The sequence below is a fragment of the Oncorhynchus nerka genome, linkage group LG2, assembly GCF_034236695.1.
Source record: "Oncorhynchus nerka isolate Pitt River linkage group LG2, Oner_Uvic_2.0, whole genome shotgun sequence".
NCBI lineage: Eukaryota > Metazoa > Chordata > Actinopteri > Salmoniformes > Salmonidae > Oncorhynchus > Oncorhynchus nerka.
The window spans coordinates 78829237-78842962 of NC_088397.1; the positions used below are offsets into that span (position 1 = coordinate 78829237).

The 13726-nt window shown below is 43.5% G+C and overlaps 1 protein-coding gene across 2 annotated transcripts in view; it reads left to right on the forward strand.

Moving 5' to 3' along the window:
* The window catches only part of LOC115143074 (protein bicaudal D homolog 2-like), a 29432-nt gene extending 16592 nt beyond the window's left edge, over positions 1-12840 (forward strand). The window contains exons 3-8 of one of the 2 annotated variants that reach the window (XM_029683106.2): positions 2001-2153; positions 2480-2938; positions 3609-4631; positions 4895-5046; positions 6582-6828; positions 10180-12840. In XM_029683106.2, the coding sequence (XP_029538966.2) occupies positions 2001-2153; positions 2480-2938; positions 3609-4631; positions 4895-5046; positions 6582-6828; positions 10180-10182 (2037 nt within the window). In that variant the 3' untranslated portion in view covers positions 10183-12840. Of the gene's footprint in view, positions 1-2000; positions 2154-2479; positions 2939-3608; positions 4632-4894; positions 5047-6581; positions 7409-10179 lie in introns of those variants that run through there. The other variant, XM_065003124.1, reaches the window with a different exon arrangement.
* Positions 12841-13726: the final 886 nt, after the last annotated feature.

The window sequence follows — 13726 nt, forward strand, 5'->3', positions numbered from 1 at the left end:
AGAGCTAATGGGATAGTGGGACAGAGCGAGAGCGTGTCAGAGCTAATGGGATAGTGGGACAGAGCGAGAGCGGTCAGAGCTAATGGGATAGTGGGAGCTAATGGGAGCGACAGAGCGTGTCAGAGCTAATGGGATAGTGGGACAGAGCGAGAGCGTGTCAGAGCTAATGGGATAGTGGGACAGAGCGAGAGCGTGTCAGAGCTAATGGGATAGTGGGACAGAGAGCGAGTCAGAGCTAATGGGATAGTGGGACAGAGCGAGAGCGTGTCAGAGCTAATGGGATAGTGGGACAGAGCGAGAGCGAGTCAGAGCTAATGGGATAGTGGGACAGAGCGAGAGCGAGTCAGAGCTAATGGGATAGTGGGACAGAGCGAGAGCGAGTCAGAGCTAATGGGATAGTGGGACAGAGCGTGTCAGAGCTAATGGGAGCAGAGCGAGAGCGAGTCAGAGCTAATGGGATAGTGGGACAGAGCGAGAGTGGTCAGAGCTAATGGGATAGTGGGACAGAGCGAGAGCGTGTCAGAGCTAATGGGATAGTGGGACAGAGCGAGAGCGAGTCAGAGCTAATGGGATAGTGGGACAGAGCGAGAGCGAGTCAGAGCTAATGGGATAGTGGGACAGAGCGAGAGCGAGTCAGAGCTAATGGGATAGTGGGACAGAGCGAGAGCGAGTCAGAGCTAATGGGATAGTGGGACAGACAGAGCGTCAGAGCTAATGGGATAGTGGGACAGAGCGAGAGCGAGTCAGAGCTAATGGGATAGTGGGACAGAGCGAGAGCGAGTCAGAGCTAATGGGATAGTGGGACAGAGCGTGTTAGAGCGATAGTGGGACAGAGAGCTAATGGGATAGTGGGACAGAGCGAGAGCGAGTCAGAGCTAATGGGATAGTGGGACAGAGCGAGAGTCAGAGCTAATGGGATAGTGGGACAGAGCGAGAGCGAGTCAGAGCTAATGGGATAGTGGGACAGAGCGAGAGCGTGTCAGAGCTAATGGGATAGTGGGACAGAGCGAGAGCGTGTCAGAGCTAATGGGATAGTGGGACAGACAGAGCGTGTCAGAGCTAATGGGATAGTGGGACAGAGCGAGAGCGTGTCAGAGCTAATGGGATAGTGGGACAGAGCGAGAGCGTGTCAGAGCTAATGGGATAGTGGGACAGAGCGAGAGCGAGTCAGAGCTAATGGGATAGTGGGACAGAGCGAGAGCGAGTCAGAGCTAATGGGATAGTGGGACAGAGCGAGAGCGAGTCAGAGCTAATGGGATAGTGGGACAGAGCGAGAGCGAGTCAGAGCTAATGGGATAGTGGGACAGAGCGAGTCAGAGCTAATGGGATAGTGGGACAGAACGAGAGCGAGTCAGAGCTAATGGGATAGTGGGACAGAGCGAGAGCGAGTCAGAGCTAATGGGATAGTGGGACAGAGAGAACGTGTTAGAGCTAATGGGATAGTGGGACAGAGCGAGAGCGAGTCAGAGCTAATGGGATAGTGGGACAGAGCGAGAGCGAGTCAGAGCTAAGTGGGACTGGGAGATTTTTAAACTGGTATGGAGTCTGTAAGGGTGGTTGATTGGTCAGCTGGCACCAGTCACACTGATGATGTAATAGTCGTCAGTGAGAGACACACTATTAGGCTCTCTCACTCTATGGCCTGGTTTGGTAACTGGATTTTGTTACCCCCTGGTTAAAGTTGCTACGGTGCCAAGATCTCATCCCAACACAGTTCCACTGACATACAGCCACATAAGATGCTGCTTTGACATTACTGTACAACCATTGGGTGCATTCTGGATCAAATCCACATGTCCTTGTATTGCACTCTCTGACATGATGTTTTCCTCTTTCACTTCTTCTCTCGCCCTTTTCTTCCCCTCTCTTCCCTCGTCTGTTGAAAGTGCCATATCCATTCAAGACAAACTTGCTTATGAACAAACTTTCTTGATGATATGCACACTTCCTTAAAGTAGCAGCCTACTTTCTGATATTTTTTCCTCTGTTGTGCTGTGTAGAGTTCTGAGCTGGTGGAGCTGCAGCGCAGCCAACTGCGTGATGACATCAGAGAGTATAAGGTGCGAGAGGCACGCCTGCTGCAGGACTATAGTGAGCTGGAGGACGAGAACATCTCCCTGCAGAAACAGGTGTCCCTGCTCCGACAGAGCCAGGTGAGAGGAAGGGCAAGGGACCAGGACTGGGGCAGGAAAGGGGAAGGGGGAGGGAGGAGGCTTCCACTGAGGCAGGAAAATAAATGGGCACTGTTGGGTATGGAGATGAGGGCAGGATGAGGGCTTTTATGGGTAATGGGTAGAGGTAAAGGTTGTAGAGTAGCCAATACACTTTGGGTGGTAAAGTGACAGGACCAACGAATTAGGCCATTGATACAAGAACCAACTGGTGGGGATGAGACAAAACAATGCTTTTGTAATGAGGAATGGAAGGGATTCTCCGTATTTACTTAGTGATTCCTCTGATGTGCTGTGGACTCTCTTAGGTGGAGTTTGAGGGTCTGAAGCATGAGATCTGTCGTCTGGAAGAGGACTCCCAGTGCCTCCACAGCCAGTTGGAGGAGGCCATGCGCCTGCGGGAGATCGCCGAGCACCAGCTGACCGAGGCTCTGGAGACCATTAAGACTGAGCGCGAGCAGAAGGCCGCCCTGCGTAAAGAACTGTCCCACTACATGACCATTGGGGACAACCTGTTACCGTACCACCACAGCCCCCTGAACATCTCCCTGGACGGCTTCAAGTTCAGAGAGGATCCCACTGCTGCCACGAACGAACCCAACAATGATGACTCGTTCCATGGCTATGAGAATGGCCTGGCTAAGATGGCTGCAGACTGCAACGAGGATAACAGAGCCAAGCTCCGGCCCGCCCCCAGCCTAGTGGATGACCTGCTGAGTGAACTCAACATCTCAGAGATCCAGAAACTCAAGCAGCAGCTCATGCAGGTATGGATAACTCTGTTTACAGTTGACACATTTCAGACGACCACATAGTAGCAGCAGGCAAGGACTTTAAAAATGGTTAGCCTGTTTGCTTTATTCACAGTCAACTGTCAAGGTGTCAACTTCCCTGGTAAAGAAATAAAGTAATTCTTAGCGTTATCGAGCTTATCAAGCTTTGTGTGTGATGCATGGAAAATAGATAGGCTTACATCCCTCCAGCTGTAAACAGTCCTTTGCCTTATGGTTGGAAAGTCCATTAAGCTTTGAGGAGCACAGTGGTCATCCATTTAGGGACATTGATTACTTATACTGACCTGAGCGGCAGAGTCAAAGACACATCAATGGAACCCTATGTGGGACTTGATGGGCTACATGGACTGATTAGAATAATTCTCTTATCCAGGTGAATAAATACGCTGTGAAATTCTTGAGTGACAGTGTCTCACACTAGTGTGAAAACCTAAATTCGTATGGCATTTTGGGTTACACTTCATTCTAGTGCCAGCTATTTACCTGGTATTTACATAGAAATTGTATAGTAAAATGGTAAATACACAGTAATTGCCTAATAATTTCTCAATCCATACTAATAAACTCCAAGCTGAAATAGGACTGTGATGCAGACATTTCTCATTGCTGTTGTGTGACTGTGTCCAATGTCTGTGTTGTCCAGGTTGAGCGGGAGAAGGTAGCACTACTTTCCTCCCTGCAGGAGGCCCAGAAGCAGCTAGAGGTGGCCCACGGGACTCTGTCTGAGCAGCAGGAGATAGTAGGACGTCTCACCGAGAACCTCAGCGCCATGAGGAAACTCCAGGCCAGCAAGGAGCGCCACTCGGCCATGGACAGCGAGAAGGAGCGTGACAGCCGTGACAATGGTGACGGGGACTACTACGAGCTGGACATCAACGGGCCTGAGATCCTGCAGTGTAAGTACACAGTGGCTGTGTCCGAGGCCGGGGAGCTCAGACAGGAGCTTAAGACTCTTAAAGCAGAGTACCAGTCATGCCGGAGCCAGTACGAGGAGGAGCGAGCCCACCTGGAGAGCAACGTGGCAGGGCTGAGCGAGAAGCTAGCTTCCCTGGAGAAGAGCAGCCGGGGGGAGCACGAGGAGATGGAGCGCCTGGAGAAGGACCTGCGGCGGGTGAGCGAGTCGGCAGGCGAGTCGCAGGGAAGTCTGAATGTGGCGCAGGACGAACTGGTGGTGTTCAGTGAGGAGCTGGCCAACCTCTACAACCACGTGTGCATGTGCAACAACGAGACGCCCAACCGGGTCATGCTTGACTACTACAAGGAGGGCAAGGCCAGCGTAGGTGGCGGGGGCGGCCGGGAGGGGAAAGGACGACGTCTGTCCCACGTTCTGCTCTCCAACGGGCTGGTCCCTGATACTGACCCCAGTAAACCTGAAGCCAATGACCCAGCCGCCCCAGCCCCAGTCTCAGCCCCAGAATCCCGCCCAGAGCCTATGAACATCTATAACCTGGTGGCCATCATCAGGGACCAGATCCGTCACCTGCAGCAGGCGGTGGACCGCACCACAGAGCTGTCCCGCCAGAGGATGGCCACCATGGAGCTGAGCACCGTGGCTGATAAGGACAGCGAGGCCTGCATGGGGGAGATCCTCAAACTCAAGTCCCTCCTCAGCACCAAGAGGGAGCAGATCGCCACCCTGAGGACCGTGCTCAAAGCCAACAAACATGTGAGCAGAAGTTTGTGAGTGTATGCATGCTTGAGTGTGTGTTGGTGTGTGCATGAGCAGTTGATACTGTTTAAAAGTGAAGGTGATACTGTATGAAATTCACAGTAGTTGAGAGTATTTACTTTGTGTGTAGGAGTTCAGACAGAGTTAAAATTAGCAAAAGGTCAAGATAACCCAGTAACCTGTGACCCCAGCCCTCCATTATAATAAACTTGACAATAATGTATTTATTCTATTCTACTCTGCTCTATTCTACTCTGTAGACGGCTGAGGTGGCGCTGGCCAACCTGAAGAGTAAATACGACAACGAGAAGACCATGGTGAGGGATACCATGTTGAAGCTCCGCAACGAGCTGAAGGCTCTGAAAGAAGACGCTGCCACCTTCTCCTCACTACGGGCCATGTTCGCAACAAGGCAAGGCTTAGTCGATACACGCTAAGAGCAGTTATCAGTAGGCCTACTCAGTCTGCTTTTAATACACCAAGAAATAGGGCACCTTTGGAACCTTATTAATCTATACACTCTTAGAAAAAAAGGTGCCATCTAGAACCTAAAAGGGTTATTCGGCTGTCCCCATAAGAGAATCCTTTAAATAACCCTTTTTGGTTCTAGGTAGCACTTTTTTGAGTTTTGTGTAGAACCCTTTACACAGAGGGTTCTACATGGAACCCAAAAGAGTCCTCCTATGGGGACAGCCGAATAACCCTTTTTGAACCCATTTTTCTAAGAGGGTAAATGTTGTCCACACCCATCATATCCAAACAAGGGGTAGGTCTTCAAAGGTTTATTGGAATTCAGTAGTTGACATTTATTGGAATAAATAGTTGAAATATGAATTGTTCATGTTATACAAAGGTTAAAATCATTAAAACACTAATTAAACCCTATATTATATTTTTATTAATCTATTATAGTGGGCTTTTTCCCCCATATTATCCATCTCCTCCCTCTTTAACTATTTAGAAAATCTAAGGGAATAAGAACAGAACAGATTGGTCCCTTTTAGCTATAAGTGAGAGACCAGTGAGCTTTTAGGTAGTTGAGGAGCTGTTTTTCTGCCAGAGTCTGCATATGTGTGTGTAGGAGAAACAGGGCATTGTGGGAACTGTCTGATGTAATACTGAAGTGACTCAGAGTCCGCTGGCAGGCTCCTCCTGACAGCATCTGGAAAATGCGGCTCTGTGAGTCTAAATGGAGAAAACATGCACCGACTGGCAGCAGCAGAAAAATAAAAATTTTGCCACCTGGTGGAGAAAGTTATACATTAATCTTTTGTGTTATTGAGTACATTTACATGCTCACTAATAATTCGATATTTAACTGATTATGGCAGTAGGCAGATTATGCAATAGTCATGTAAACACCTTACTCTGCTTATCTTAAATCGGCGTACGGTCAAAATAAAAGTAAGCATACGCCGATTAAAATACCTGGTTTTCTGATCTTTTGAATTATTAGGACATGTGAAGATGCGCATGTGCTAGCACCAGCCAAGCAAGCCTCCCTCTTTAGTGCGAGGAAAGTGTGTTTGAATCAACTGAATGTATGCATCTTAGAAGTATTTTCCAAACTCAAAATCAATTATGCTTCTCGAAATTAGTGTTCGCTGTGGGAGAACATTTATTTGTATTGCTGATTCTCTGTGTTTATCAGAGTGCCATCAGCTAGCCTGATTTCAGATGTGTCCATGTAAACAGGATTATTAGGCAAATCGTTTTTCTTGCAAAGCATGTAAACGGTTTACTCTAACTATTATATTAATCTATCCCAAAAATCACATTATTGTGTGCATGTAACCGCACTCAATGTTGGACTCATGCTACTCTCTCTCTTATATCTTGCTTTCTTTCTCTCCCCCCCTCTCTCTCCATCTGCCCCCTCTTTCTCTCTTTCCCCCTTCTTTCTCTCTCACTCCCTCTGTCCCCCCTCCCTCTCTCTCCGTCTCTCAGGTGTGATGAGTACGTAACTCAGCTGGACGAGATGCAGAGACAGCTGGTTGCGGCGGAGGACGAGAAGAAGACCCTGAACTCCCTGCTCCGCATGGCCATCCAGCAGAAGCTTGCCCTGACCCAGCGTCTGGAGGACCTGGAGTTTGATCATGAGCAGGCGCGCCGTGGTGGGGTTACAGGAGCAACGACGAGCAGTCGGGGCAAGACCTCGTCGGCGCGGGGCAAAGGGGCTTCGGCCAATCATCACGTAAGTCAGAGATGCTCCTGCTGGGTCCTCCCCGAGCCCCACGGCATCCTGGGAGGCCCCATAGTCCTCTGCAGAGAGGAGTACAATATCTACTGTGACCTTTGAACTCTATAACCTCCATCATAACCTCTAACCTCTCATCACGCTTTGCACTGCTGAGCTTCACCGGCATGGTTCTGTCAAGGATGTTGCTGTAACCACGACAATGGTGGCTAACGGTGTAGCATGTATGCGTTATTACATGACTTTAGAGCAGGAGTGTACATGGCATAATCTGTATGACTATGTTATGCCATGATTATGACAGTGTTATGTAGCTCTTATGACGAGAGGTTTTGAGGAAAGTGTAAGAGAGTATAACCGTCAGTCAGACAGGCGGCAGTGTCGGCTGCAGACAGGCAGACAAAGACAGACAGGCAGACAGACTTAAGGCCCTTTCACTGCCAGAGGCTTCTACCCTGCTGCTTCTGTCTGGTCCAAAACCACTCAGGGATAACTAAAGAAGTGCAATTACATGTACTGTAGCTACTAAATAAAACTGTGAGTTTAGGCACTTTAGTGTTTTGATATCATAAAGTGATTATGTGTGATGTGGTTTGTTTTCGTGGCACTTTATGTAATGGAGATTGTCGAACAAGGTTTGTTCTGAAGAGAAATACCAGAGCATTGATACATTAGGCTTAGTTAAAGTTAGGAATAAGCATTTAAACATGGGTCCGGTTTTGTATAAATGAAACCAAGAAATGGTTATCAGCGTAGGATGGTTGTGAAATGTTTATTGAGGGTTTTCAGGACAACATTACTGAGGATTAGAAACTCCATATACTCTACTCTACTGAGGACTATATAGTCTACTCTACTGAGGACTATATAGTCTACTCTAATGAGAACTATATACTCTACTCTACTGAGGACTGTATACTCTACTGAGGACTATATACTCTACTCTAATGAAAACTATATACTCTACTCTACCGAGGACTATATACTCTACTCTCTGAGGACAATATACTCTACTCTAATGAGAACTGTATACTCTACTGGGGACAATATACTCTACTCTACTGAGGACTGTATACTCTACTGAGGACAATATACTCTACTCTACTGAGGACTATATACTCTAATGAGGACAATATACTCTACTCTACTGAGGACTATATACTCTACTCTTATGAGAACTATATACTCTACTCTAATGAGGACTATATACTCTAATGAGGACTATATACTCTACTCCACTGACTATATACTCTTCTCTAATGAGGACTATATACTATACTGTACTGAGGACTATATGCTCTACTCTAATGAGAAATATGCTCTACTACTGAGGACTATATACTCTAATGAAGACTATATACTCTACTCTAATCTAATGAGGACTATATACTCTACTCTACTCTACTCTAATGAGGACTATACTCTACTAAGGACTATATACTCTACTCTACTGAGGACTATATACTCTACTGAGGATTATATACTCTACTCTAATGAGGACTATATACTCTAATGAGGACTATATACTCTACTGAGGATTATATACTCTACTCTAATGAGGACTATACTCTACTAAGAACTATATACTCTACTCTACTGAGGGCTGTATACTTTACTGAGGACTATATACTCTACTCCACTGACTATATACTCTACTTTAATGAAATACTATATACTCTACTCTAATGAGGACTATATACTCTACTGAGGACTAAATACTCTAATGAGGACTATATACTCTACTCTAATAAGGACTATATACTCTAATCTAATGAGGACTATACTCTACCGAGGACTATACACTCTACTGAGGACTGTATACTCTACTGAGGACTATATACTCTACTGAGGACTGAATACTCTACTTAGGACTATATACTCTACTTTAATGAAAACTATATACTCTACTGAGGACTGTATACTCTACTGAGGACAATATACTCTACTCTACTGGGGACTATATACTCTAATGAGGACTATATACTCTACTCTTATGAGGACTATATACTCTACTCTACTGAGGACTATATACTCGAATGAGGACTATATACTCTACTCTAATGAGAAATATTCTCTACTCTACTGAGGACTATATAGTCTAATGAGGACTATATACTCTACTCTACTGAGGACTATATACTCTAATATAATGAGGACTATACTCTACTAAGGACTATATACTCTACTCTAATGAGGACTAAATACTCTAATCTAATGAGGACTATACTCTACTAAGGACTATATACTCTACTCTACTGAGAACGGTATACTATACTGAGGACTATATACTCTACACTACTGAGGACTATATACTCTACTCTAATGAGGACTATATACTCTACTGAGGACTATATACTCTAATCTAATGAGGACTATATACTCTAATGAGGACTATATACTCTACTGAGGACTATATACTCTAATGAGGACTATATACTCTACTCTAATGAGGACTATATACTCTAATCTAATGAGGGCTGTATACTTTACTGAGGACTATATACTCTACTCTACTGAGGACTATATACTCTACTCTAATGAGGACTATACTCTACTAAGGACTATATACTCTAATCTAATGAGGACTATATACTCTACTCTAATGAGGACTATATACTCTAATCTAATGAGGGCTGTATACTTTACTGAGGACTATATACTCTACTCTACTGAGGACTATATACTCTACTCTAATGAGGACTATATACTCTAATCTAATGAGGACTATACTCTACTAAGGACTATATACTCTACTCTACTGAGGACTATATAGTCTAATGAGGACTATATACTCTACTCTACTGAGGACTATATACTCTAATCTAATGAGGACTACTCTACTAAGGACTATATACTCTACTCTACTGAGGACTATATACTCTACACTAATGAGGACTAAATACTCTAATGATGACTATATACTCTACACTACTGAGGACTATATACTCTACTCTAATGAGGACTATATACTCTACTCTATTGAGGACTATGTACTCTACTGAGGACTGTATAATATACCTCCTGCTGTTCTCTTATAACGCTATCACCCAATTGTCAACCCACCCTCCTCATCATCTTCTCTAACCTGTCATCTGAAAACGCATCTCCTAAATCATTATCAATCCTCTAACCTGCATGTGAATACAATACCATACCTGAGTCCTCTGCTTCCTGCAGCCAGCAGGCCTGCACTGTACATGACTAACCATCCTCTTGACCCCATTGACTCCCCACTGCCACTAACATAGGTAACCGTTTAATCAAACAAGATTTATCAAATGAAGACTGGCCAGATGATTATCTAAACCTCAGATTTTAATGTAATTTTTTTATCTCTCTATTTTACAGTAATTTAATCAAGCCGTGTCCTTCAAAGGTTGACAGTCAGCTTGCCGATGATTACTTCAGTGTCCCCTCCTGGCCTGAGACAAATGTCAGAGACACGTACTGCTGTAGTGTGAGGACTTTGTTTCTGCACACACACACACACACACACACACACACACTCTTGACCTTTACAGACGCGTGAAATCCCCAGGGGTTTGGTGTCTTGGTGTGGCTGCAGGAAACAACAAAGACTCATGGGTATGATGACCATAGAGATATCTACGTCTATTTCTGTGGGCATGACCATAGAGATATCTAGGTCTATTTCTGTGGGCATGGCCATAGAGATATCTAGGTCTATTTCTGTGGGAATGACCATAGAGATATCTAGGTCTATTTCTGTGGGAATGACCATAGAGATATCTAGGTCTATTTCTGTGGGCATGACCATAAAGATATCTAGGTCTATTTCTGTGGGCATGACCATAGAGATATCTAGGTCTATTTCTGTGGGCATGACCATAGAGATATCTAGGTCTATTTCTGTGGGAATGACCATAGAGATATCTAGGTTTAGTTCTGTGGGAATGACCATTGAGATATCTAGGTTTATTTCTGTGGGAATGACCATAGAGATATCTAGGTATATTTCTGTGGGTATGACCATAGAGATATCTAGGTCTATTTCTGTGGGCATGACCATAGAGATATCTAGGTCTATTTCTGTGGGAATGACCATAGAGATATCTAGGTTTATTTCTGTGGGAATGACCATTGAGATATCTAGGTTTATTTCTGTGGGAATGACCATAGAGATATCTAGGTCTATTTCTGTGGCTATGACCAACAGTTTGACCCCCCCATTGTGATTCAGTCACTCATCCCACATTGTCCACCACTATACTGGTATTACTCTGTCTGTGTTTCCCCTGATGACTGCACACTTTTCATGTCTTTTTATTTCTCTTTTTTTTGCTTGTAATTCACACCTCAGTGAATTTGTGAGGTGTTCATACGCTTTTAAGAATTGTTACATGTTTGGTCATTGGAGCATTAATTAGTCATTTAAATATTTGAGCTTTTGTCATTATATAACTGTCAGATTGATAACAACATTTCCATGGAGAGCAAACCAGCAAAGTCATAGGAACTAACTTGCTCCAGTTTTCTCTGGGGTCAATATTCAATAGGACTCACAAGCTAACAGACATTCTCTACAAGCACATAGATGAACATCTTAAATTGGAATTAGTTTTTTCTCTCTTTTTTTCAAATCTTGTCACATATTGATAATGTGCTTAAAAAAAGTTAACCAGTGAGAGCAGGATGTTCCAGCAGGACATTCAACCAGTGTGTGCCCAGTGGGTACTTCCAGTGAGAGCAGGATGTTCCAGCAGGACATTCAACCAGTGTGTGCCCAGTGGGTACTTCCAGTGAGAGCAGGATGTTCCAGCAGGACATTCAACCAGTGTGTGCCCAGTGGGTACTTCCAGTGAGAGCAGGATGTTCCAGCAGGACATTCAACCAGTGTGTGCCCAGTGGGTACTTTCAGTGAGAGCAGGATGTTCCAGCAGGACATTCAACCAGTGTGTGCCCAGTGGGTACTTTCAGTGAGAGCAGGATGTTCCAGCAGGACATTCAACCAGTGTGTGCCCAGTGGGTACTTTCTGGCCTTAGTTTAGACCAGTAGTTTGTTCTGTCCACAAAAGAGAAGCTGGATTTAGATTTGAATGTTCTCTATGTCTTTGAGAATTGTGGTGAGAGGTTATGACCCCAGTCAATAACAGATTGAGGAAAATAATAGGAACTGTGGTGAATTGTGTGAAGTGATTCTGCCAACCTGCAAGCATGCAGAGTTGCAAATTTAGGGGCTATTATTATGATTATTATTAATCGGTAAACCTTATTTTAAGAGTAATGATACCACAGCTGTTAACTTTGGCTGCCTAGTTAATAGTGGTTCAGAGCGTTTTCGGTGATGGCTGAGGGAGAAATTACTAATGCAAATACTTATTTATACTCTACCTTTGTATGGCAAAGTTCAGGCGACTATGGTGGAGACTTTTTGTATTGTCTGTTTTAATGCAATTTTATGAGCCCTTTTTACATCCTCTAAAAGTGTTGTTGTGATTTCAACAAACAGACTAAGTTAAGTCATGAACACATCTGCAGTGCCATTTAATTTATTGTTGATGCAATAAAAGTTACATTTGGGATTCTCTTTTTTTACAAGTGCAATTTGAACGCAATCGATATAGAAACACAGTATAAACATTCTCTGTCTGTTTGTCTGCTGATGCTATTGTTACATTTTACTACTACTTCTTACTCACAATCTTGATCCTAATTGAGTTGTATATCTTTGTACTAAATAACTTCACTTGTTTGTATTTATTTTTAAACAATATCATGTATGTTGGCATTGTCGATAATGATTATTGCCATATTGATAGAATATCGATGCCTTTTTTCATGTCGTCTTCAAGAGACTCTGGATGGAGATGGTAGGTGAGATGTGTGCTCAATAGAAGTCAACAGCCTACCTGTATGATGATGATGTTGCACTGGCAAGGTGCATGTTTCATAGTTACCTTTATTCTGCCTAAAGGTATGCCAAATAAACCTCACTTTAGTCTTTATTCTGCCTAAAGGTATGCCAAATAAACTTCACTTTAGTCTTAATGTGGTGTTGGGATTATATTTTATATAGTGTGAGCTGCAAAAGTATTAGGACAGTTACAAATGTTTTGTTGTTTTGGCTCTGTACTCCAGCACTTTGGATGTTAAAGGATACAATGAGGTTATCCTATGAGGTTAAAGTGCAGACTGTCATCTTTAATTCGAGGGTATTTTCAACCATATCGAGTGAACCGTTTAGAAATTAGAGTACTTTTTGTACATAGTCCTCTCATTTTAGGGTAACAATTCACTTATACAGTATGTGTATAATAGTAAAAAGTTAATTATTTGGTCCCATATTCATAGCACAGATAATCCTGAGTGAATTGTGAATAATGAAAGTTACAGACACATAAATATCAAACCCCCAAGACATGCTAACCTCTCACCATTACAATAGTGTGAGGTTAGAATAGTGAGGGGGTATGATATTTATGCCTTTGTAACTTTCTCATTCATCATTATTCACCATTTATTCAGGATTATCTGTAATTATGGAAACATCCATATTCATGTAGGAGTGTTTAGAAACATATTATATTCTTATTTACAATATAAGTGACTCCAAAATTACAATACATTATTTACCATTCATTTCTGCACCAAATGATCTGAAACACAACCAAAACAAACAGCAAATGCATCCACCAGAGTCACAAGCTTGGTGTAATCATTGTGCGTTATGAATATGGGACAAAATACTTAACTTTTTACTAATTTTATACACACAAAAGTGAATTTGTCCTAATACATTTGGTCCCTCAAAGTATGGGTGAAAATTCCCTCAAATTAAAGCACTTTAACCTCATAGTCATTGTATATTTTCATATCCAAAGTGTTGGAGTACAGAGCCAAAACAACAACAACAAATGTGAATGTGTGTGTATTT